The 26,041-nt window shown below is 39.3% G+C and overlaps 1 protein-coding gene across 3 annotated transcripts in view; it reads left to right on the top strand.

The window, feature by feature from the left end:
• LOC122078449 (lysine-specific demethylase JMJ25-like) overlaps positions 1-25,787 on the top strand; it is a 52,096-nt gene extending 26,309 nt beyond the window's left edge. The window contains exons 7-13 of one of the 3 annotated variants that reach the window (XR_006140071.1): positions 7,210-7,539; positions 10,477-11,589; positions 11,768-11,840; positions 11,932-12,017; positions 15,584-15,703; positions 16,470-16,651; positions 25,388-25,787. Coding sequence is in view for 1 of the 3 variants with exons in the window: in XM_042644432.1 (XP_042500366.1) it covers positions 7,210-7,539; positions 10,477-11,589; positions 11,768-11,840; positions 11,932-12,017; positions 15,584-15,703; positions 16,470-16,535 (1,788 nt within the window). In the remaining 2 variants the exon portion in view is untranslated. Of the gene's footprint in view, positions 1-7,209; positions 7,540-10,476; positions 11,590-11,767; positions 11,841-11,931; positions 12,018-12,232; positions 12,467-12,570; positions 12,622-15,583; positions 15,704-16,469; positions 16,652-25,387 lie in introns of those variants that run through there. The other 2 variants (XR_006140072.1, XM_042644432.1) reach the window with 2 other exon arrangements.
• Positions 25,788-26,041: the final 254 nt, after the last annotated feature.

Below are 26,041 nucleotides of genomic sequence, written 5' to 3'. Positions count from 1 at the left end.
GGGAGGGGATACGGTGGAAGATGGAAGGCCCAGTGGACAACAATAAGACTGTTCCTTGGGGTATTCCAGGTGTAATTTTGATTTGTAGCACAGCAGAACATACTCAATCAGCTGGCAAACAGTATTGGAACAGGAGTGTTTGATTTGAAACAGAACTAATATGCATACCTGAAGTTTCAGACAGAATAGAGATTAAGGTAGAAGAAGAAGAAAGATATGAATTGGATCTCTCACACTTGGCTCGATCAGCTTCCCACAAGTCAGCCAGATTCTCACTTGGTAGTTTACTGCCTCTCACAGTTACCTGTTTCTCACTGAAAATTGAAGCATAGCAACACAAGTACACAACATATGAGGTTCAATATCTTGAAGCACTACTGCCCCTCTCTCTTATTAATACCTATAGCCTCTATTACAAAATAGAAGTCTTCTGGAGACTCCCAAATTAGTAACTGTCATGTAATATTATAATAGCTACTATCTAGTACTAAACATGTAATTATAGAAAAAGAAACAAATAAAAAAATAAGATTCTCTAATAACCTCCTATGCAAGACATAAACAGGGGTCCATAATGGGGCCAGACCTGGCGCAAGAGTTGGGCCTAAACTTGAACTGCAGTTCCTTGACAAGGCCGGGGTCGATGGCTTATTTGGCAAGGCTGCTGCTGGTTGGCCTTTTCTTCTTGCGTTTAAATTGTTTAGCAAACCTTGGATCTACATCAACTACCCCCGAATTGAAAGCATTCATCTTTGGCGAATGAAAAGTTGACATGGTGCTCTCTTAGAGTTCCCGGTTGAGTCATTTCAAATCATCCTCATGAATCAAAGTACTGGCGGTCAGTCGGCGTCCCTTCCGTTTTACAAAGAATAATGGTAATCTCCTCTTTATGTCATAGTACACCTGCCATCAATCACATCTTCAATTTCATCTACTGCCGGGACCTCAAACTGTGGAAGTTGCAAGGCATGCTCAGTATTACCTTTATCAAAATGGTAGCCCGTATAAAGTGTCAAATCAGCCCTATTAAATACATTGCTAATTCTCATTTCTGGTGGCAACTCGATCAAATATGCATTAGGTCCAATTTTTCTTAAACACTTTATAAAGACTCACTTATTTGGATGTAACTTGGTGTTGGTTCTAGGAGCAAATCTAATGTTGGACTAGATTTGACAACCAAACCAGACCCAAGACTACAGGAACTTTTAAACTAAGAACAACCAAAACCACCAAATAGTAAACAGCAACAACAGTCCAACTTCAACCAGTCAACAGTCCTTGAAGAAACCAAAATTAGCAGATCCACAATCAGGAATTTCAGGAAACAGAGTTTGCATCAACAATTAGAAGTTCCAGCAACAGAAATAGAGTACTTGAATAAGTAGGATCAGAATCAAAACATATCAGGACCAGATAACCAAATCAGAACTCGATTCTGACAGTAGGTTCTGAAATCTGGCATTAACTTCTGAATTTTCAGCAGAGTATTATCAAGGAACTACTAACACATCTAAGGACTGATTTGAAAGTCCAACCCATAAGAGAATAATAGCAGCAGTCAAGTTTCATACAGATTTAAACAAAACAGAATTCAGAATTCAGAATTCAGATTTGGGTAAAATCCATAACTGGCCAGAACTGAGTAACAGTCCACTTCAGCAGGAACCAGTGGTCTGATTAGCCTCAAAATTGGATCGAACTTCCTTCAGAATTGGACTAACCTTCGATCAAAATTAGAAGGCCATCGGATGGCCAGAACTCCCAAAACAGCTAGGCCAACAGTAGATAAAATAGAGAATCTTAACCCAGAAATTCTGCAGACAGATTAGAGCACTTACCTGGCTGGCTGAATGAGATTAGAAACAATAAGAAAACCAGAAATATGAAGATCCACTCGAACTTCTCACCGCAAAGTGTCACTTGGATCAAACACCGAATCCTTTTTCTTTGATCAAACACAAAGTACCCTTATAGAGGAGAAACGCAGTAGCATCTTTTTTTGTTCATAAAATCGTGTCTCTACTAATGAGAGCTCTCCTTTATTTATAATAATGATGGGGGGTTACATAAAATAGAAACTAATTTTTGTTTCCAAAAACTGAAATAGGAAACAAAAAATTAGAAACTCACCTAGTTACTAAACCTAAAAATAGAAACTTACAAAATAGAAAGTCCTTTAGTTACTAAAACTGGAAATAGAAACTAACTTATGACTGAAAATTAGAAACTAACTAGGCACTGAAATTAGAAACTAAATAACCCCATCTAAAAAGGAAACTAAAGAAAAAGGAAACAAATCACTAAATCCCGTATGCAACCTTAGAACCCCTAGCTTAGACCCATAAAAGTAGCCCAATACACTCCAAATCACATAGACTGAAGGCCCAACACGTATACAACCCAACCCTAAGCTTATTCCTAATAAAACAAGCCTAGTTTGGTGAAGAATCTGCATCAAAATCATTCTGGAGAGATCTGAACCATCACCATATCGCTGGGCTGAAACTTAACATAGCGAAGATTGTGATTAACTGACAATATATATATATATGTCTTACTAAGGGCTATGCTTTCCATACGTCTCTGTGCACCTATAAATTCATCTGCCTTAATGCTGACTCGTGCTTAAGGTCATTGAGATTGGAGTGGAATGAAGTCCGAGTAGTATTTTAAATTAACCGAACTGTTGTAACTTGTAAGAAAACTCAGCAATGTCTGGATTCTGGAATAGAAGGGCAAGTTTTCTCATAATCTTGGACAAGATGTTGTAGGAGTTTGCCTAAACTCTGATTCACAGATTCACCAATTCAGTTTGACAATTAGTTTGTGGGTAAAAAGTTATAGAAAATTGTGGCTTTGTATTCTTTTCCAACTACGGAGTCTTCCAAAAGCAGGTCATGAATTTTACATAATGGTCATAAACAGTTGACTCCGGTAATCCATGCAAATGAACCACTTCCTTAAAGAACAAGTGATGCAGTTCAGCATGGGTAGAGTTGGGATTAGTTTAGTACTTTGTTTTGTTTAGTTTATTGTTAGTGGAGGGTGTGGTCAAGTTAGTAGGGAGATTCAATTTTAGATTTCAGTTGCTAGTTTAGGTTAGTTTTTATTTAAATTAGTTTCCATTAATTGATGTTATTTTTCCTTTAAGTAGTCATGTAAGACATTGGATATTTTAGTTTTGAAATTTGAAGAATTGAAGTTTGATTGAAACTTTTAACTAAAGCTGTTGTGAGGCTTGCATATCCCTCCCTCCCTTTTTGATCTTCTTCTTCCTTACTTTTCCTGCTGTATTTTTCCTTTTACGGAATTACTCTATTCTTGGTGCACCTCACAACCCAAAGAATCTAAGGGATCTCACCTGACACAAGTCCCTTTAGCTTCAACCTTGGGGGATAGCTTCACCTCAGCAAAGGGACCCATTTGCATGTTTTTCTTGGCCAAAAACAGCCTCTGTTGTACTCCAAGTTTGTTAGATGTCTTGGACCCATTACCAATTGGGAGGTCATGGAGTAAATTCTGGCTGAGAAATTTGTTCCTCCTAAGTATGAGAAGGTGATGTTTCATAAATTGCTTAATTTTCATTAAGGCAATAAGGATGTGGATACCTATACCCTTGAATTCTACAAACTATCTTCAGGGTGCCGACTTCAGGAAACAGACCAACAATGGGTGATGAGATATATCAGTGGCCTAAGTACTGAGATCCGACTCGAGTTGGCTAACACTGATTTCAGATCTGTTGTTGTGGCAACAACTCATGCCAAGATAGCTGTAGAGAAGTCCATTTATTGGAAAAGTGTGCTCAAGACTCCTTTAGTTTATCGACCTCCACCACCTATGGAGGAAATGAAGCCTGAATCTCGCAGAGTTGGAGAAATAAAGTCAGAATTCAACAAGGATAGTGATTGGGTGAAGAACATTAAATGCCATAATTGTGGCTAGAAGGGTCACTACTCCAACAAGTGCCCTAATGGAACTCGTTTTGTGAATGTAGCTGGGAAGCAACCGATAGAGAGGAATGATGATGTTGATACTGATTTACATCCTTATCCCTTCGATGCAAACGATATTAAATATGATGACGATGATGATGATGATGTCGAAGCTCATTCTGCTAGTCTTACATCCTTCTTGATTAGGCTAGTTGACAAGGCTCTTCTCTTTATACAAAAGGGTACTATCCTGCATGGTTCCGATCCTACTGATATTTGACAGTTATTGATACCGGGGCAGAAGCAAACTTAATCTCTGCTAAATTTGTTCGAGCACACAACCTTTTACAGAAGCAACTTTTCAAGAAGATTCATGTGTAAGGTTTTAGATCCACAGCTCGAGAAGAGGCAACTATAGTTATACGAGTACATCTACAGACTCATGGTTTAAAGTATCTCCAATAGGATACGATATCCCTCCAATACGTATCTTAAATTTAACTAATCGATACAACGACCGATACCTATACTTTAATCCTTGATCTTTAACATATCTTAATGTATCTCCGATATGATATGATACCCTCCGATACGTATCTTAAATTTAGCCAACCGCAACAAAGACCGATACCGATACTGTAATCCTTTGGTCACTATAGTTTGGGCCGTTACAATATCATGTATCGTACTTGGTCACCCCATTGGTGCACTGCGACATTCTTCTAGGGCGACCTTGGCTTCGACATGCAAGTATTTTCTACGATGGTGCATGGAACACCATCAAGGTGAAGCAAGGAGACCGTATGCACTTAATGAAGCCACATACATTATCAGACATGCCACGTCAACGATGGACTCCTGCTCCAACGACATGTCAACCTTCTCTCCCTCCTCTTGGAGTTATGTTCCCGTCATCTGCTTTGAGATATGTGCCACCTCATCGACGAGTAATTTATAAGGGTATCTTGGGAGCACGGCCTAACTCGACGGAGTCGAGTCATTTTAAGACCGGGAGAGTTGATGCAGTTGGGCGTGGGTAGAATTGGGATTAATTTAGTACTTTGATTTGTTTCCTTTATTGTTAGTGTAGGGTGTGGTCAAGTTAGTAGGGAGATTCAATTTTAGATTTCAGTTGCTAGTTTAGGTTAGTTTCTATTTTCAATTAGTTTCCATTAATTAATGTTATTTTTCCTTTAAGTAGTCATGTGAGTCATTGGAGATTTTAGTTTTGAATTTTGAAGAATTGAAGTTTGATTGAAACTTTTAACTATGGCTGCTGTGAGGCTTGCATATCCCTCCCTCCCTTTTTGATCTTCTTCTTCTTCTTTCTTATTCTTCCTTACTTTTCCTGCTGTATTTTTCCTTTTCTGGAATTACTCTATTCTGGGCGCACTTCACAGCCCAAATAATCTAAGTGATCTCACCCGACACAAGTCCCTTCAGTAAGGAGACCCATCTGCATGTTTTTCTCAGCCAGAAACTGCCTCTGCTCTGAGCTAATAATACTCCAGCACCAGACCTGGAACACTGTTCATCACTGGACCTGAGTTGCAGGTGCAACTGCTCCCCTTTGTGTGCTGCTTTGCGGCACCTACCTGTTGGATTCAAGAGATCACTGGGTGCTCAGCCTAAGCCTGAAATTTCATGATCAACCGACAAGAATTGGAGAAGCTACCTCCATTGTAATCCCCCTGGTTTCTCCCTTACCTTGGCTGAAGGTTGAAGAAGGTTAACCCCTCTCTCACGATTTCCTCTTTAGGTCTTGTTTATTTTTTGAATTTCCAGTAATGCCCCCCTTTCCTTCTTTTATTCTATTCTGTCCCTTTTTTTCATTCACTTCAAGTTTGCCCTTTCCACTGACATGGGCATTCTATTCACTTGACACCCATTAATTACAAGTTTTCCACTATTTAGAACTTTCTATGTATTTATAGTATTGCCATCCTCTTTGAAAACAAGAGTCTATTTACTATTTCTTCCATTAGCCCTTTGATTTGAGTTATCTAATACTTGGACGGGCCCATAAACGATCCGATTCCTAGTTTTGGAATCTGGATTCGCATCAATAAGACTACAACATGACTAGCATCATAAGTCGGATGGCAAGACATGAAATGGGCCATCTTCGAAAACTGGTCGACCACCACGAAAATAGTCGTACTTTTTTTGAGTGGAACTTAAACCAAGGATGAAATCTGTACTAAGGTGAACCCACAGAGCATGTAGAACGGGCAGCAAGGAGTATAATCTTGTGTGTTGCTTCGTTCCTTTGGAATGCTGGCACATTTGGCACTAGTTAATCCTGAGTTCAATATCCCAGTTGTAGGTGTGTCCAATAATATCGATCAACTCCCATTAAAATAGTAGTGTCTTTGCATAGGTCCACCAACTCCACCTCCATGCAACTCCCATATAAGAGAATATTGAAGGGATGAATCAGCAATACACATAGTTGTCAAGGGGGCAAGGCGACCAAAGGTGGTGCTGTGGTGGAGGTGTGCCTAATTGCTTAGGCGACCATGGCACCCAAGTGTAATTTTTATTTTGCCTCTTTTCTAACCTTATGTAGTATGCTACATATAGCTTATATCATGAAAAATCAACTTTAAGCCTCATCCAGTCATCCAAAATCAACATTAAGCCACATCAAGTCATCAAATATCAACATTGAGTCACATCACGTCATCTAAAGTCAACATTTAGGGACATATTCTCTTTCCTCTAATAAGTTTTATCGGTCAAATGATCTTATTTTACATGAGGCTTTTTGTATTAGATAAAACAAAAACAAGCTTTCCAACAAGTCCAACTGTCCAAGATTACTTAAATCTAAGTTGTAATGACAAAGTTATGCTCCAGTCAAACTTACTTTAAAGTGTGTGAATGCTGTTAAAATCTCCTGATTGGAAAAAATTTTATGGACATCAAAACAAAAGATTATGTTACTGCACTTTTAGTTTTTAACAATGTTTTACCATGATAAGATTTATGTAATTTTCAGAATTGAGAACACCCTAACATTTGAAAGTTGAAAGTTTTGTAAACAATCTCTTAACCAGTAGCTTTCGTATTATGCTTGAATGATATCTGTCTTGGAATACATTTGTGGGCCTTTGACTTGTCGGGTTCACATGTGCAAGTGTCTATGATATGGAGTGTCGAAAATTTGAAAATTTAAGAGTTACAGCCTGTTTTGTCATATCATTTGTGTTTTTTAGTTTTTATTTTTGGTAAAATATCATTTGTTTATTACCCCTTATGAAATATGCAGGTTGAGATCAATATTCACAGATTTTTCATGGGATACTCAGAGGGTCGAAGCCACGCCAACTCATGGCCTGAGATTTTGAAACTGAAAGACTGGCCTCCCTCCGAATTATTTGAGAAGCGGTTACCAAGACATGGTGCTGAATTTGTCAGTTCTTTGCCATTTCAAGAATACACGCATCCCAACTATGGCATTCTTAATCTTGCTGTAAAATTGCCCGAAAACACGTTGAAGCCAGATCTTGGGCCAAAGACCTATATTGCTTATGGATTTCCTGATGAGCTAGGCCGTGGTGATTCAGTAACCAAACTTCATTGTGATATGTCTGATGCGGTATGGTTGGTTTCTATTTATTTCTGATGGCTAATTTATGTATCTTTTCCGGTGTAGAACTTTCATTAGGATCCTAGGATAGGAAGTGGCTGATTTTTCCATGTTGTCTTGTTCCTCCATTTGGGTATATTATTGACTAGGTAATTTTTGTAAGTCAAAGCCAGCTGCCTTTGATGATCTTAATTATCACACCAGTTTTGCTTGAATGGTTTCATTTGAGATTAGGAATAGATCAGCCAAAAGGTGAATAGATTAATTAGTGTTAAGATACATTCCCTTTATATATTTTGGCATATGGATCTCCTTGGTTGTACTTTCCTTTCTACAAGTCTGAATTTCACTTGTGTTGTGTGGGACAGGAGCTGGTTTCGCTTCATTCTCCTTCGTTCTTATCTTTATTTGCTTGGTTGTAACCCAGTGGGTTTACTGATTTTTGGTATATCCATCCCATAAATATTAGCAGTGAGAGCCGCAATCATTTGGGAGTGGATCATTTTATTCCTTTGTGGGAGCGGTTCAGTAATTTATCATTTCCAAATGCAATGGTATAGTGTGTTCCTGACAATTGTGTTGTTTTGCCGAGCCTATGCAGACACTTGGCCACATGCTTTCCATTTTGTGATAAAGAAGGTTATTAATAAAAGCAAAAAGTTTTCCACATGACTGTTTAGGAAAGAATCTCCTGACAGGCACACCTAGTTTTGCCACATGGAAGAGCGATGTGGCACTGACCGTTGGATATATAGTGAATAGCTTAAATAGGACAATCAAATTTCAGCCTCAAATTCAATCCTTTTGCCCTCTCATATAATGCCATACCCTCCTGTCTTTGTCCATGCACCTCCACTGTAGACTAGTCATGTGCACCCTTTCAATACTCCCAGATTTTCAATTCTTTGTTTTACCACTTGGCATGCTTGCATTGGTCTAAAATTTGGGATATGGGTAAGGGAACTTGGGGTCTTCCTATCCATAAATTTTGGTCCCATCTGACCTGCCATTGAGATGTCTTGGTGCTCAGTAGGCAAATTATTTCCTTAACGCCATTGTAGGAAAACCCGGTCCTTAATAGGAGTATGCTGTTTTTCTTCTATGGTATTATAACCCTCCATCACTGAGAGTTATATTTGTAATAAATAATAACAGCTAAGAATATCTAGAGGTGAGGACAATGAGACATTAATAATCCTAACATTCGATAGTTGACTTAACTATGAAATTGAAATATTTATCATGACTATTATTAGTTGTTTGATGAATGTAATAAAAAATAATGCTTTCAGTTCCATTAAGGATATTTTCAACCTTTTGTGACTTTTTCAATATATTTAATGTTAGGATGCGCTTGCCAAAATCCAAAAGAGAAACAAAAAAGGGGGGGGGGAGAGAGAGATTATTTTTTTTTCCAGACAATTTCTGCCTTTTGGTTCTAATTTTTTTTTTTAGTTGCACAGCCCCCTAAACAGATTTTCTGCTATTTAGAAAAGAAATAAGGAAACTTGTTTAAAAGCAGTTTTCATAAGCTGCCTAAACTCGTTATTACATGTTGAAAATTTTTTCATGATTTTAATTTTTTTATTTTTTATGAGGAGAGTTTCTGAAAGCTTTCCCTAAGGCTTGATTTGGTATGATTTCTATTTCAATTTCCTGGGGTGATTTCGGGAAGCCAGAAGCCAGAGAAGAAAGCTGCAGGTTGATTTGCCACCAACCTAGCAAAGCCCGCGAAGAAAAGCTGATCGTGACCACCCTATATAAAAGGGCATTAGCTCTTTACTTACAAACAAGCAGCTGGTGAGCCCCAGCAAGCCGGAAAAAGATTTTCGGAAGTTGTTTGTTTTTATATTTGCACCTTATTTCAGTGAAATAGAAATCAAATTTCACTAAAATTCAGAAATAGGTGAATAGATATTTCAATTTCGAAATTGAAATGGCATTGAGCACACTGTTAATTTGATGGCCAAAACAGTAATTGAATGTTAAAAATAAAACACCACCCTTCTTCTCTTATTGGTCTTACGACCACCACCACCACTGCCAACATCCACCTTCTGAGTACCGCCCCCATCCCCGGCCCACCCCCGCCCCCACCCTCTCCCAAAGAAATATAGAGTAACTATTCTCAGAAATTGAACTACCAAATGGATTTGTTATATGGAAATATTTCAGATTGATGCAACCAAATGATTTCAATTTCTTAACCAAAAATCTATTTGTTGACTTTTTTCACGAAAATCAGTCCGAAATTGAACTAGAAATCGTACAAAATCCTAATATTTAGGTATTTAATATTTAGAATGGCTTATATTTTTCCTTTCTTTTTTTGTGTGAAGTTTAATTTTCTTAGCCCTGTTTGGTTAAATGTGAAGTGAAGTAAAATAATTTTCCCTGGTAAAGTATAGGAAAATAAAAAATGGAAAAAGAAAACATCGTATGGGGAGTTTGGTTAGAAGGAGTTGACATGATGTTGTATAGGAAATATGTGGGGACTAGAACAATAGAATGTGGAAAAATATGACTCGATAAATTCAAAATTTTTTTTTGTAGAGAAGTAAAAAGTGATTTCAGTTAAGAAATTCCCATGCAGGAAGGAAAAATGCATTTTAGGTCAACCAAAGTTTGCATTACATCTAGACACATGGAGATTGATTTTTTATGTAAGATGTGTGGATCCCGTTACACCTTCTCATTATACTTTACCCTTGTAAAGTTTATTTTACCTTGCATAACTTCTCATGCAACCAATCGGGATTAGTGCTCCGTCAATTTAATTATTTATTAAATAATTGCAGTCCTTTTTTTATGGGTTTTCTCTCTCTCTCTCTCTCTCTCTCTCTCTTTCTCTGCTTTTGTTAGCAATATTTGTGGTGAACATTAAAAATGTTATTGATGTTGTGGAAGATTCCTTTCGGTGCCAACCGTGCTTCTTTTTCTCCTCAGGTAAATGTTTTAACTCATACTGCTGATGTAGTGCCGAGTATTGAGCAGCTTGCTATGATAGAAAAGTCGAAAAAGAAACACAGGGCACAAGACCAAATAGAAATATTTGGTGGACTTCCGACAGTCAATCAAAAAGTTAAGGAGAAGCCTCAGTCATCCATCCTGGAACAAGCTATTCTAGATTCATGTGCAATTTCAACTTCAGAGGGGTCAATCTTGTCTCCGGTTTTGACTGCAGAAAATTGTGCTTCCTGCCCCATGCCTGGAAATAATAAGCACCTTAGGGTAGTCGGTTGCAACCAAGATATGCAAGAAGAATATGTGGGTGGGTTTAATTCAAAGCCAACAAATGGTTTGGTGAATCTTGGAGTTCAAAGGAGAAAAAAATATAGTACTAGGAGAACCAAACGTGAAAAAAATGAAGAACTAGCTGGAATTGAAGAACAGATGGAAGTAAATACTTTTTCAGTTGCTGCAAATGCTGAAGGAAAAGTTGAAGTTAATGGTATGCTCTTACATAGAGATGGAAATGCTTGTTCATCTGGTTTAACAGTAAAACTTAATGAAGGGCACAACTTACCAAATGGAGAAGACTCGGTCTCTGGTTTTCAGTCGGAAAAGGTGGGGGATAGTAATGTATCAGAGGATACCCAGAAGGGCATGGGGAAGCCTAGAGGTGTTCGAGGTAGAAAGAGAAAGGAAAGGAAATTGCATCCACACTTCCGTGATAAGTCAAGGAAGCTGGAAACTGAGATTGATATGGAAGGCTGCCAGAATAGGGTGGGAACTGGAAGTAGTGAAGAATGTGATGTGTGTCTCGCTGAAAGCCAAACTTTTACTAATGAAGCACCTTTAATTGGTATACTGAAGGAAAAAATTGGGTCCTCCGGTTCAAAAGATGATGCTAAAATTAAGGATGATGACAAGATGGAAACTTATAATGAAAGAGGTATACCACATGAAGTTACTGGAATCAAGGAGGGGGGGCCTGAACCAGCAGATGGCGGTGCCCTTTGGGACATTTTCCGGAGGCAAGATGTACCTCAGCTAGAGGCTTATCTTAGGAAGCACAGTAGGGAATTCAGACACATCCTTTGTAATCCTCTAAAGCAGGTAATGACAGATCAGTTTGGAATGTTCTGTATGTGAATCTCTTGTGTTAGTTATTGGTGATAACCTCTGATGCAGAATGGCTGAACATCAAATTTACCATTAGTTCATCATAACTAAACAGTACTACAGTTTATCCATGTCAAGTATGTAAGTAACTTCTAATATTTTTTTGATACAGGTTTCTCACCCCATTCATGATCAGACTTTCTACTTAACCACAGAGCATAAAAGGAATCTCAAAGAGGAATTTGGTTTGTTTATTCACAGAAACTTCGTCAGCCTAGATGCAGTTCGCTGGTTTGCTTATACTTAAGTATCATTTTTTTTTTTCTTTTTAAATAGGGATTGAACCATGGACTTTTGTGCAAAAACTTGGAGAGGCAGTATTTATTCCGGTTGGATGTCCTCATCAAGTTAGAAATCTCAAGGTAGGTCAAATTAAATAGGTTTTTAAGAATCTCTTATTTTCTATTTATTAAAGTCTTCCTTTGTAAATTCTTGTTTACACTCTCTACTTATAATTGAATCATGACTTTACGAGGTCAAGTTAGCTTTCGTGATTAAGCAGAAAAATATTATAAGTTGACAGCAATACTATGTTCGAAAGAAATTCCCAATTTTTCAACGTTTCCTTTTTTCATAGAAATCAAGAAAATGAGAGGGCCATCGGGACTAGAAGTGCAAGACAAGGATGTTCAATGGCCTGATTTTGGTAACGTATTTATCATGGCTTGGGCTAGGCCACACCTAGCCCACAAGCGACCTGGAATGCCCGAGGAGACTGGTCATGTTAAGTGTTAAGGTGGTCAAATCAGAATGAGGGATGGAGGGAAGGCAGGGTTCTCAGTATCAGTAGGTAGTGTACTGTATTGGCCAGGTATCGATATGATACTTATTTTTCAAAAATAGTTTGTATCGATATGATACTTATTTTTCATATGCTCTTAGTTTCGCATCTCACTCTCGCCATCTGTTTGGAAGGTTTAAAGGAGGCGTATCAAGCGTATCTTACTCTTATCAGAAAATGTGGATGTGAGTCAAATTTTCTCTAGTCTCTAATTGTTCTCCTCTATTCCACTCGAAAACCATTAATTTAACCCCCAAACCATCTTCTTGTCTTTCTCTTATTTTTGTCTCCTCCATCCAGTTCTTTTCTCCCTCCTTACAAACCCTGCCCAAAAGTTTTTGACTAGTGGAATATGGGTAGAAGGAACACTAAAACTTAGATTCGAAGAATACAAAATAGTTTTTTATGTTAATTTGGGTTATGGGATACTAGGCGTGGCATTAGATTGGTCTCTACTGATAACAATGTAGATTAGATGGATTTTTTGAATTTGCAATGTTTGACTTGGATATTTAAAACCATAGACATACCTTGGTTTGTTTGGAAAGTTTTGATAGAGTAAGAAAGGAATTTTGGTTAAGTTTAGTTGGGGAGGGACTAGAATGGAACTCTGGAATTAGGTTTTGTGATTGTTATTTATTTATTGGAAAATTATCTTGTACCGCCCCTATTTTTAAAATTTATTTGAGATACCACCCTAAAAAATAAAAAAAATTGCATGTATACACCCCTTTTTCAAAAAATAATTACTCTTAAATCCATTCCATTAGCTCACTAGCGTCAAGTGATGACGTGTCACGTTTGAAAAATTTTAAATGACAAATTTACCCTTCAAAGTAGGGCTCAACTTATGGTTTCAAATTAGGGCTTTTAATAGCTTCACAATCTCAAGGATGAGAAGAACCACAAAGAAGAAGAACACCTTCAACACTTACCGGTTAATGGTCACAAGGAGAGACCCAAATCTTTTCAACTCCCAATTAGCTTACTTCATCAATATCATCATTAGCAACAAGAAACTCCGGGACCCATTAGCCAAGTTACGAATCAAGATCCCTAAATTGGTAGCAAAGAGTGTCAAGAAAACCCGACCAAGCAACAATGTGGTTGGTGGTGGTGGCGGCGGCGGCGGTTGCATCAGCGGTGGTGATTTCAACAAGTCCCCGTTATGGGGAGATGCAGAGCAGAGTGAGCAACATATCTGTAGGGATTGTAGGCAACGTCTAAGTGAAGTAAATGAAAAGGAAAAATTCAATGGGGTGCCACGATTGCCGGCGCCATTGTTGTCTTTCTTGGGTTTCTTAAATAAGAGGAGCATTGCCTTAAAGAATCTATGCAGCAGAGGCAGAGGTAGTAAATCTAGTAAGGATGGTAGCAATGTTAACAATAACAGTGGTTGTGATGATGATGACAACGAGTTGTGCAAGAAGATTATAATGGGAGAGTGATACCGGCCACTGGATTTTTTGGGTCCATCAATCGAAGTAGTGTTCATCTTCCCCATTCGAGTTAGCGCTTCAGCTCGGGTCCATCTATTTGGTGGATTCGTCCCTCAATCCCTACTGCTTGTGTCCTCATTCTAGGGTTCAAAGAGTGTAACTGGTTTGAAAAAAGAGAAACAGAGGAGGTTAACAAGAATGGAAACTTTCTTTTTTATTCATATTTTGTTTTAGAGTAAAAAAGGTAATTTTTCATTTGTATACTAACGGTGTTAGACTTTAGGGTTACGTTTGCCATTTTTGATTTTTTAGGGTGTCATCTCAGATAAATTTTAAAAATAGGGGTGGTACAAGATAATTTTCCTTATTTATTCATTTTTTCGGGGGGGAGTTTGTGAAGGGTTCTATGTGTACTTCTAGTTGTCAAGGTGTTACCTAGGTGTGTAACACCCCTGCTCCATTAACCTTGGCACAATATTGTCCTTCTCGGCCCATGGGATTCAAGGCTTTAAAACGCGTTGTGCTATGTTAAAGAGGCTAGAGGTTATCAATTAGCCCAACAACCTCCTCATAGGCGATGTGGGACTAAAGTTTGCACACCCTTAGCGATCTCTCAAATCCCTTAATACTTGTTTCTTGGTAGGGAAACCTCACCGATTCCTTGGTGGGTCCAATATATTTGCTGTTTTCTTGGGTGTCACATTCTCCCTCCCTTTGGCACAATGTCTCCGCTATGGTTCCACATGCTGTTTAGGTTCCCTCTGATACCACTTGTAATGCCTTGGCCCCATTAACTTTTGGCACAATATTGTCATCTTTGACCCATGGGCTTCAGGGCTTTCAAACGTGTTGTGCTATGTTAAGGATTCTAGAGGTTATCAACTAGCTCAACAACGTCCCCCTAAGCGATATAAGACTAAAGTTTACACACCCACACCGATCTCCCAAACCCCTTGATACCTACTATCTCTTGGTGGGGACACCTCATCTATCTCCCCATAAGCGATGCTAGAGGTACATTTGCCGTTTTCTTAAGTGTCACGTGGTGGGCCTTGGTGCCTTAAGTGACCAATTTCCTTATGTATTAAGGCACTTCGACCTAGAATATATCCCCGAATTGTTGTAAGTATACATGGAATCTGGCGCTTGCGTTAGTAGTCTTGGTGTTGTCTATGTACCATGACAACTGTGTGAGCGTGAGAGAAAGATTTCAGTGGAAACATATTATTCTTTCTATTTCTTCTCAATTCCGATTTTGATATTCAACATATTGTTCTTTCCATTTCCTCTCAATTTCGATTAGGATATTCATTTGCTAAGTTTCCTCAGTTTTGAGGGATACTTAGAACACTTCTTTTAATGAAGCATAATTTTGGAAATGGGAAAGTGTAGAGGTTTCTGGATACAATATGTATAGTTATTGACAAACTTGAAAATTAAAAGAATAAGATAAATATTACCACAGTAGTACTTGTTAATGCAAGAATAGCATACAAATCACATAGGGAATGATGAACTTGGAGATCAAAATATTGGGGTGTGGATTCAGGTCACTGAAGCTCCCAATGAATGTAAAAATTTTCTAATGGAAAATGTCATTCTTAAGGGAAGTTGGGAGTGAAAAAAATCTTATTGTTTCTCCCCCACCCCCCCCTCAAAAAAAAAAATGTTATGCCATCATCTAATGCTATTGTTTTATCACTTGCAGTCATGCATAAAAGTTGCACTTGACTTTGTATCTCCTGAAAATATTCGTGAGTGCATCCGCTTGACTGAGGAGTTTCGTTCACTTCCAAATAATCACAGGGCTAACGAAGACAAACTGGAGGTATTGTCATATGTCTTAATTGTCCAATGACTGATTCCTTCCCTCTTTTCATTTATTTTATTTTATTTTAAATTTTATGCTATTTGGTATATTGTTGCGGTTTCATATGTAGATTGGTTAATCGATGGAATAGTTGATTATGGAAGCATGCTATGGATGCAGTTGGCTTATTAGTTTTAGATGCGTTATTAATTTTTCCCTGGGATTTGGCTTAATTTTGTTTATTTGATGTTCATCTGATTATTTTACTTTCTACTCACGATAGTTCAACTCCCTCTCTGAGCACATTCTATCAAACATCAGGGACTTAAATCACAGTGCACTTATCTAAATCCAGTTGGAAGAAACTTTGTCAGAATCTGAAAGCAAATGATTCAATCACATGCAATTGCGTTTAAAATATATAAAAGATAAGAGTTCTGTTAGGTACCTGAATCCCTCACCACCTGTAAACTTGCCTGATGGGTAAAATTCCACCCAATTTCCCTTACAACTCTCTTCAGGCAGCCTATCTTCCCAGATACACAAATTGGAACCCTAATCTTCCAACTATTGACTGTCGAAAATGAACAAAATTGGTTGGATTTCATGGCCTTTTAGAGTCCTCTTTTTTTTTTTCTTGGCAAGTGGAGTTCCTTGCATAACACTTTTGCATTTGAAGCTGTGTTCCACGAAATGAATGCTTTAAGATATTATTTGAGAAAATCTGCGAGTACTTCTGCCTTAACAATTTTTGGTTGTACTCGTGTTTTTCCCCATGGAACAGGTAAAGAAGATGACTCTATATGCAATAAACCAAGCGGTAGAAGATTTGGGGCACCAGTCTGGGTGAATTATCATTTCGTTTGGTATTATATTCTGCTTTCTGTTGCTCTCAGCTTTCCTTTACGCTGCTGTTCAACTATAATGCCGTATCTGTGCATAATATTGCTAGTCCAGCTTTTACAGGTATCAGATGCACATCTGGTTCTAGAAAGCCTTCGCAATGTTTATTGCAAGATGCTCAGTTGGTTCTTTGAACTTTGAATCCTTAGCACTATTTCCAGGGCATCTCTAATCTTTCCATGAGCTGCAATATTAGCTATTGCAGGTGGGAGGTTGATGCAGAAGCATCCCCTAAGATAGCCCCAATTACATGCCTCCTCATAGGCAATGCATAGTCGAAATGGTGAAGCAGAACCCTATAGTTTTCTCTTCATTACTGATGTTTGCTTACTTTATTAATTTTGCTAGTCTATTATTGGGCTTCTTAAGCTTTAAGTTCTTCTGAGGTTCTGCTCTGAGTTCAATATTTTATTTAAGCTATTAAACCTTGTAGGTGATTTTGTTCCTGAGATTTATAGTTATATAGTTATGCGCGTCGACTTTATGATTGGAATCAGATGGGTGCGTTGGTTCTACATTAGGGGTACTATTGTCATAGTTTTCAAAGTCTTTACTTCTAAGTCTGTTCTGGGTGTGGACCCAGTCTTTTCATTTAATTTCTCTTTGACTAATATAAATTGACTCCCCCACCCCACAGTTTGAGTATTCTACCAATTACTCAAACTAAGGGTGTCAATATATAAACCGAACTGGCAAAAACCAGTCAGAACCGCTCCGATTTAGCCCGATCCAAACCGAACCGAGCTCTTATTGGGCCGGTTTTGGTGTGTGTTTTCCAAACTGTTCGTTTTTGGCTTGGTTTGTCCAAACCGACAGTTCACTATTAACCCGGTAACTAAATCGAACATGGAACCAAGCCAAACCGAACCCTAAGAAGACCTACTCCCAACCCTAAGTATATAAATCTTAAAATACCTAATTGTCTAATTCTTATTCCTCTCTATTCTTTACCCCAGCGGCGCCAGCCTCTCGCTCATCTCTGGCTCTCCTCACCCCTATCGGAAATGGAAACGTCAATGGCAACAGCAAGCTGATTCTTCTTCTTTTGCAATATGCTATCTCTCTCTCTCTCTCTCTTTTCCCTTAGACTGTTCTGGAGTGAGGGTGGACAGCACTCATTCTTCTTGCCAACAGCAGCAGCAGTGCATAGGGTTTCTTTGAGAGTGGAAGAATGGGGCACTTGAATAGTCGAATGTGTGGAACTCCCATCCAAAGAGCTATGGCCCTGGATCTCATACCTGCCGAGTGTGTGGGAATCCTCACGGATTGATCCGGAAATATAGGCTGATGTGTTGCAGCAGGAAGTGCTTTCCTTGGCTTCATCAAGTACCATTAAGTTAAAGAATGAAACCTTCCGTTTAGTCAGATCCTCGTGGAGAGGTTCTAAGCTTCAAAGCTTAGCTTTGCTTGGCTTGGTGGTAGTTTTTAGATCCCTTACAGATTATGATTCTCTCAGTGGTTAATGATTTATTTAAACTTTGAAAGGGTTGATGTAAGACATGAAACGGTTAAACCAAGAAATTCATAGTTATGCTTGGTTCTTAAACGAACACAGGTCTTTTTGATTATTGAAACCGAAAAAAGAAAAAGAGGGTGGGCTGTTTGGGCTGATACCGGTTCCATTTCATGTTAAAAATCCGAACCAAACCGTGTCGAACCAAATAACTCAAACCTGTACGAAAACCGGAACCGGACCAAAATCTAAAAATCCTTATTGGATCGGTTTTGGTTAGTGTAAAACACACACTGAAATCAGTAAAACTGAACCGAAACCGAGCCAAACCGGCCCGTTGACACATCTAACTCAAACAGTGGACTGTGTGTTCTCTCCTCTCTTTCACTTCTTTCTGTCTTATGACCAGGTACTGACTCAGATTTTGTTATTGTTGCATGGTATCAGAGCATTGATTTCAGTACATGGGATTCCTTCTTGATTCATGTTCTGATTGTAGTTAAAGGCTGCTATTACATACACTTTTGGGCAGAGTGGTATACTCCTGAGGCACGCAACTATCGCTTTAGTGTTTAGAAATGGTTATGGCCTCAGGCAGAGGAAAAATTTCCGTCAGGTAGCTCTTCGCATGGGCTAACATTAAGTGTTGTTGGTTGTATATTGTAGCCTGAGCTTCCTGTGCTTAAGAATCCAGTGGTAGAACAGGGGGATGAGAGGAAGAATTTGGCCGAGAGTGGGGGGGGGGATATTGTCCAAAGGGGAGAGAGCAAGAGTGCATACTCCAGAGTGGAAGACTCTGGAAAGAAGATATGTTCTGCAGCTATGACAACCAAATTCAAACTGAACCAAACAGGTTCAGCTTGACTACGAGGTTTCAGAACCGAATCAGTTCTTGAATTGGTTTCAGTTCACACTAGCACTTTCTTGAACCGAACCAATTCACTCCTTTTTCTTTGTCTAGAGATGATGTATATCTTGTGATGAGATGTTCAATCAAATACTAAACAGATCTAGCATTTTACGAAATCCTCTTCCATATCCGCCACTTGGATTCAGGTATACCCACATGTCTTGTTTCCTCGTCCTCCATTCCCTGGGTTATTTACTCAGGTGCATCCTCACATATGACCAGTAAGCCTAATCGCTTTTGTGATTTTCAGTAGTCTAATTGTTCGTTTTAAGTTATTCTTGTAGATGGATCCTTTAATAATGTTACTTCTTGTGGTGCCAATCCTTGTCATTATCTCTTCAATTATCTACTGCACTTCATATTCCTAAGTTACCTGTCAATCTTTTTATCAGTAAAGTCCGTTTACAAAACATCTTAAAAAATTGCTCCTTTACCTTTGACCCTTCCCAATGTGTTCTTCAAGATCTTAAGATAAAGGTGACAATTGATGGAGGGCATGAGAGGATGGCTTATACTACTTTGACATTGCTCCACCTTGTCTTTGTTAGCACACAAGACAAGCCCTTACATAGGCCTCTAGTCATCACGTATATGAGGCCAATAGTATGCCTCTTCCAGCAACGCTCGTGCGTTTCATTGGCCTGGATGACCAACCCACTTGGTGTTGTGGCGTTCACATATGAGATTCTGCAAGTTGAATGCCATTTGGCTTGCTTGGGACTTAATTTCTTTTGAGTCTAGAAGTAGTTTGAGGTAACGTTGTCTGTCTTTAACATGAAACTTGAACAAGTAGGTAGTGGTGCCAAGTCCTTAGGCAATGCACCACTATGGTCATCTCCTTCTCCTGGACTGTGTAGCAGTAGTGGCACTGCTTTGTGTCATTTAGCTTGCAGCCCTCATAGGTGATGTGGTGCCTTTCCTACATTAACACCCATCCTATCGCAAAGTTAGATCATCTGCATGCACCTGAAATGGCTTGTTGTAGTCGGGCAAGGCAAGCGTTGGTTCTTCTATTAGTCCCTTCTTTTATTAAAAAAAAGCATGTTGGCACTCCTTTGACCACTCCCATGCCTTGAGAACAACCTGCAGGTGTTGTACATGCTCCTCTTAAGTTGTTACTATACACGACAATGTCATTGAAGTAAATCACCATAGACTTGTCAAGGTAGGGATGGAAACCCTTGTTCATGTGAGTGCAAAACGTAGCTGGTGCAGTGGTGAAGCCGAAGGGCCTTATCAAGAACTTGTAGGAACTATAGCGTGTCATAATGTAGTTTTGGCTTGGTCTTCCCTAGCAATGCAGACTTGATAGTATCCGACTACAGGTCCAACTGGTGAAGTATTTTTGCCCCTTCAAGTCTATCAAATAGATCATCTACCAAAGGAATGAGATTTTTTTTTTATTGCTACCTTGTTCAATGCCCGATAATTGATACATAGTCGAAATGACCCATCATGCTTCCGCTAAAACAGGACCTATGCAGTATAAAGAGCTTTGGAAGGACGAATGAAGTCTTTTAAACAACTCTGGTGGTATGAAATCCTTGAACTCATCAAGGGCCTCTCAACCAGCTTGGGTAGCACTTCGATAGGACTTCTTCCTTCTCCAATAGTCCAGCCAAATATGTTGTCTACCCCTTTTTAACCCCTTTCTCCAATTGCATTGCTGAAAGGCGCTTCTGGCTGTCCTTTTCCCTTGTACTATCGGGATGATGCCTGGTGCTCCGTCCTCTATAATGCACATCATAATGATGAGGGAATCGGTGAGGCTTTAACCCTTCTTAAGAACTCCATGTTGAGCACTACCTGAAAGTTGTCCATGGGCACCATCGACAAGTCTACAGCTAGATCCTCATCTTAACCCTTTGAGCAACATCGTGTGTGGGACGAGCTTGGGAGTTGGTAGCCTTATGCCATCCTCACTTGTTGGCACCCTTAGTCAAAGTCTCTTTGCCTTCCCTATCAAGATAAAGTTATGGGTGGTGCTTGTGTCTACCATGGCGCCTATGGGTTTTTTGTTGGCATGCACTTTTACTAAATGATCCCTTCCCGAGTGGTAGTGACCTTGATGGCAACGAATTCTTGTAGGGATTGATGCAGATGCACACCCATGGATCAATCCATATCATCTGGGTTTCCAGACGAAGATGAATCAGATCCATATTTGAGTTTTTGGAATGTAGTAGGATTTTAGTAACTTTTATTTATTTAGGAATATTATGAGAATCTTCTATTTTAGTTTTTATTTCCAAAGTGCTAGGGTATGTAGGACATAGTTAGAGTTGGTTTGGGATTTCTTTTTTCCTTTTGAGTTAGTTTCATCTCAGGATTTTTTTCCATGTTAAAAGTTTTTTAATTTCCTATTTATAGCGTGTGCTTGCGGGTTTAGTTCGTGCGATTCTCCTCTCCCTCCCCTACAACTTTGAGTTCTTTCAAGGATTTCTTCCCTTCCCATACCGACCCTCCATCAGGGACCCCATGTGTGCTTCGTCCCCACTCCTTTCCTCCAGTATCACATTGAGGGCTTTCCTCTTTGGGCAATCCATATCCAACAATAAGCATTTGTCCTTTGGGGTAAACTTATCCTTTTTGTCATGCCGGACCTTACCCTCCTTGCCTAATGGGGGTTTGCTAGTGCTTCCTTGGGAGGGTAAGTGTTGGACCCTTTTTCTCCCCTTCCTTTGCCATTATAACCTTTTTGGCCTTGGAGCTATCTACCTTCCTAAACTGCACTATGGCTTTAGCACTGCAATGGCCGAAGCAAGTATTTGCAGTCCTTGACATTTAGCTCTAGTGCAACCTAGCCTTGAAGGCCTTCTGTGAAATTGAATAAGAGTTTTTCATCGTTCATACAAGGACCTCAAGCATAAGTGTAGAAAGCCCCTTCATAATGTCTAGAATAAAACCTGTGTGCTTGAGCCTTTTAAGGCTTTTCCTAGCTAAGCAACATTGGGATATAATTGTCTTTTTAGCTCCTTAAAGTCATCCTAAGTGTCCACAGTGCACATACCTCTTTCTATGTCAGCATATCTACTAGGCCACCATAGTCACTGTGTTGGTGATGTAGAGAGTGGCAGTCCATACCTTGGCTTGCTCGTCTTCGAGTGCCATCACCACGAAATACCGCTCCATATGACATAGGAAGTTGTCAACTTCCCATGCGTTTCTCTTCCTGTCAAATGGCTTGGGCTTTGGTGCCTCCATCCTAGGCACCTCACGTGAGGTTGTGGCAGCCCCAACTGTTACCCTTTTACACATAACCCAATCCTCACACACTTCCTCAATGCAAGCTTCCATCTTGGCCAATGCCTCTCACAATAAAATTTTAAAGGTAGCATGCGCTCCTTTTGTTGGGTATGTACCATGGTGTTGAGAGTACCTAGTAGAGACTACTTGAGCTCCTCCATTTGACTTGCAAGCTCGTCCTTGACCTCCCCCACTTGGCCTTTAAGCTCCTCCCACTTTGCTTCGTAATATCGTGACATTCCTTTACCTCGTCCATTGCCAATCCCACCTGAGCTTGATTTAGCTCCATAGCATTTTCAACATCGACTAACTTGCTTTGCCCCTCCTTTGCTTCCATTTGTTGGGGTTGGCCTCTCTTCCACGGGTTTTCTTGCCTATCACCACGTCTTGCATATTTGAGCTCGAAATGATGCCTTGACCCATAAGCTTGGCTCCCTCACAACCAAACTCTGATACTACAAGTGTCACAGCCTTAGTCTTGTTAATACAACCGTGGCGGCACTTAGCACTCTTACTAGCACTAAGACAACCTTATTCCACTCTTGAGGGACATAAGGAGAGATCTTTGAGAATGAACACAGGATAGTTTAAGAGAATGAAAGCTTGAACTTGATTTCTCACTTGCTTGGTTCTTTGGCAAAAATGAGGCCTCTCCTATTTATAGGCTCCCAAGGGTACAAAAAGGGCATAGGTTCTATGCAAGTTTCCCCCTTCCAATGGATAGGAACTTTCTAGCCATGGAGACTAGAAACTTCCCACCTCCTTAGTGGAGGATTTTGGAAACCTGGAGAAGTCTAGAAACCTATCCCTTAGCTATCTATATACAAGTATGTCTAGAACCTTCCTGGCTTTTAGAGGTTTCTCTAGAAAGTTTAGACTCCCTACACTCAAGTGTAGAGTTCCAGATAATGGACTTTGCTATGTCCATGGGCTTGTGAGGGAGCTTGGCCCATGGGCCTTAGTGACGGGCTGTGACAATGAGCTTGCATATAATGAGATCACATTTTTTATCTTCTAAAAAGGATTTGTAGGCGAAAATCCTTTCGAATTTGGTCAACCAGTGAAGGAAATCCTTGGGTCCCTTCTCATCATCGAACTTAGGAATCTCGAACATAATACCATAATCCCTATCTGAGAATTGTCATATGACATCCTGGAGAGTAACTGATTCGGTTTGCTTTCAGAGGCACATTCGGATCCTTGAAGTACCAAATTGTGGAACTGGTGTAGATGGTCCCGCTTCATCCTGTTTTTTGGTTCTCTTCATAGAAGCAAGAATTCAGCGAGAGTGCTCTGAGTTTTTTCCATCGACTTTTCATATTGTGTTGAGGGTGTAAATTGGTTCAATTCCTGCTAAACGGTTTTGTTTTGGTTCAAGATGTATAATAAGCCAAACCCAAACTGAATAGCATTCCGTTTCAGTTTTCCAAAACCAAAACAAAACTGTGCTTGGTTTCAGTTAATTGGTTCCTATATGGTTTCCCTCCATCTTCAATCCCGAGTAAAATCAGAGGGTTAGAGGACTCCAGGTCTATCTATGTGGATTCCCCCATCCTCTGCCCTCTTTTTCTAATGTTTTGATAATAAAATGAAGAATCAACATTCAACAATGGCATCCAAATGCCTAACTCTGCTCAATGGAAAAATTGAAATAAATTCATACAACAATCAAGGAAGCAAAAAAGGCAACAAATTTTTTTAGAACCCTTGATTCACAAGGAATGGATCACTTGAAACTCTTTTGATTCAACATCTGACCCAATTAAAGACGACCCAGGAAGAATCAATCAAAACGAAAAGAACCAGAAAAAGTACCGAACTGCTGGAGCAGACGTGAATGAGCAACAGTTGCAAACAAGTGTTAGGAAGCATGTAAGTTGGAAGCTTATCACACTGCAAAGGTATGCGTCTGATCTAACTTCCATATCTCTTGCCTAACCCACTTAAACCACTTCATCCTACCTTTCCTCTCAGCTCTTCTCAGCACTCAGAACACCAAGTCCACTTAGCCAGATGAAAAATAATGATATGATCTTCTAAAAAACTTCTAACTGAAATACATCAATGTAGAGGTTGGGTACAGTCAAGGGTGTCTGCCATCTTCCAGTGACAGCGGCAGTTTCTGCGGCCATGGTGAGATCTCATTCTGGGGAGAGCATCTGGAATGATCATCCTCCTCCCCCTCATCTGGAATGAACCACGCAGTTACTCTTGGTTCCAAGCTACGGTAAGCAACTCCAACTAAACTTCAGTTCATTCTAATTTATCTCATCGATAGTTGCAATAACATGTATATAGAACTCTTAGAACATAAAAATATCAACTAACAAGAAGTAGAACAGATACTAGGACTCTTGCTTTCCCAAATTGGTGAGTTCTACTAAATAGGAGCTTCTAACACTTGGACTGCCTTGCGGTGGACATACATATGCTCCATAACTCAGGTAACAGTTAATATAAAAGATAAATACAATAAAAAGAATGACCCAACAAGTAAAAAAATCCCCTATTGAACCCAGTGTGTAGCATCATATGAGATCATGGACATCTACTTACTGATATGAATCGTTAATTCAGTATTGAAGTTCTCCCTCTTCAAGGCCTCAATGGGGTTCAACCTAAAAACTGATAGCTAGCTAAATTGGAAGTTAAGAAAATCTCTTGGCTCTCTCATGTTCAATATGTAATTAAGAAAATTTGGGGCCAAACAATCTCTCCTGAATGGTTATTTTCAAAACTAGCTAGATTTTTTCGTTTAACAGACCCATCGAGCTATTTTTTTCAATGCCTCTGCAATGGAGTTCTTCTAGTTGCATGCTGTCTGAAAATTTCTTGCTTCCGAAATGGCCTAGTGAGATGGTCTTTGTTTCCCCTTATCTCCAGTTTTCTTTCCATTCTGTTGCACATTATTTGGTCAAGATTGCTGGACCTGAGCAGGACACTGGTGAAAGAATAGCCAAAAAGTGTTGACCTCACCAGAATTCTAGCCTCGCCATTTTGATGCCCACTCATATGGGTCTAAAATAGGAAATTTGTGTTCGATTATAATGTAATATTCAAATTATATCATTTGAAAAGATTTTCTAGATGCTGCAACTACGCATATCACTGTTGAAGGAGTGGTTTGTTGTAGTTTGAATATACATTTTTGGTAAGTTGTAGTCTAAACATACGTGTACTATTCTTTCAGGAGTGAGACGGTTGTGGGGGACCAGGATCTGCCAGTAGCAAATTCCAGAGATATCTCGAAAATTTGTACTCGAAGCTGGTTCAACTCTGGAGACTAATATTTAATGATTCCAAATTGATTGGCTTTCCCTTTTTGAGTTCTGTATAAAAGACCAAATCAATGTAAAGGCCAGACACTAAATATCTTCTCTCTTTTGGGGATATCTAAGTTTCTTATAGTAGAATGTCCAGTTTCCTCATTCTCTTGTGACTTCTAGCTGTAGAACAGCAGAGAATGAGGGTTTTTGCTCTCTTTTTGTACTGGAAAATAGATATATGGCACTCTAATGCATAGATGTAGCTATACCTAAAATTATAGTGAAAAGGAATATCAAAATCAACATGGCTTCGTTTTTGTCTAATGATAATTGCATCTAAATGAACTAGTTATGGAAGGTTTTTCTTTCAATTCATGACAGTATTAGTTTATTGACTTTATCTCGCAGGTTTAAGTCAGGCCTGACTCAATGAATGAGTAGGAATAAATAGTAAAATGCATGCCGGTGGAAGAATAAAGAACGCTACCTGATCGTGTGGCCTTTGTGCCAAGACATGTATATGCCCTTGTTTGCTCTTATTTGGCCCGTGTTGGTGCAGGGGTTACATGACCAGATAG

The sequence above is a fragment of the Macadamia integrifolia genome, chromosome 5 (assembly GCF_013358625.1).
Source record: "Macadamia integrifolia cultivar HAES 741 chromosome 5, SCU_Mint_v3, whole genome shotgun sequence".
In the NCBI taxonomy this organism is placed as follows: Eukaryota; Viridiplantae; Streptophyta; class Magnoliopsida; order Proteales; family Proteaceae; genus Macadamia; species Macadamia integrifolia.
The sequence above is the reverse complement of the archived record's forward strand: the minus strand, read 5'-3'. Positions and strand labels throughout refer to the sequence as shown.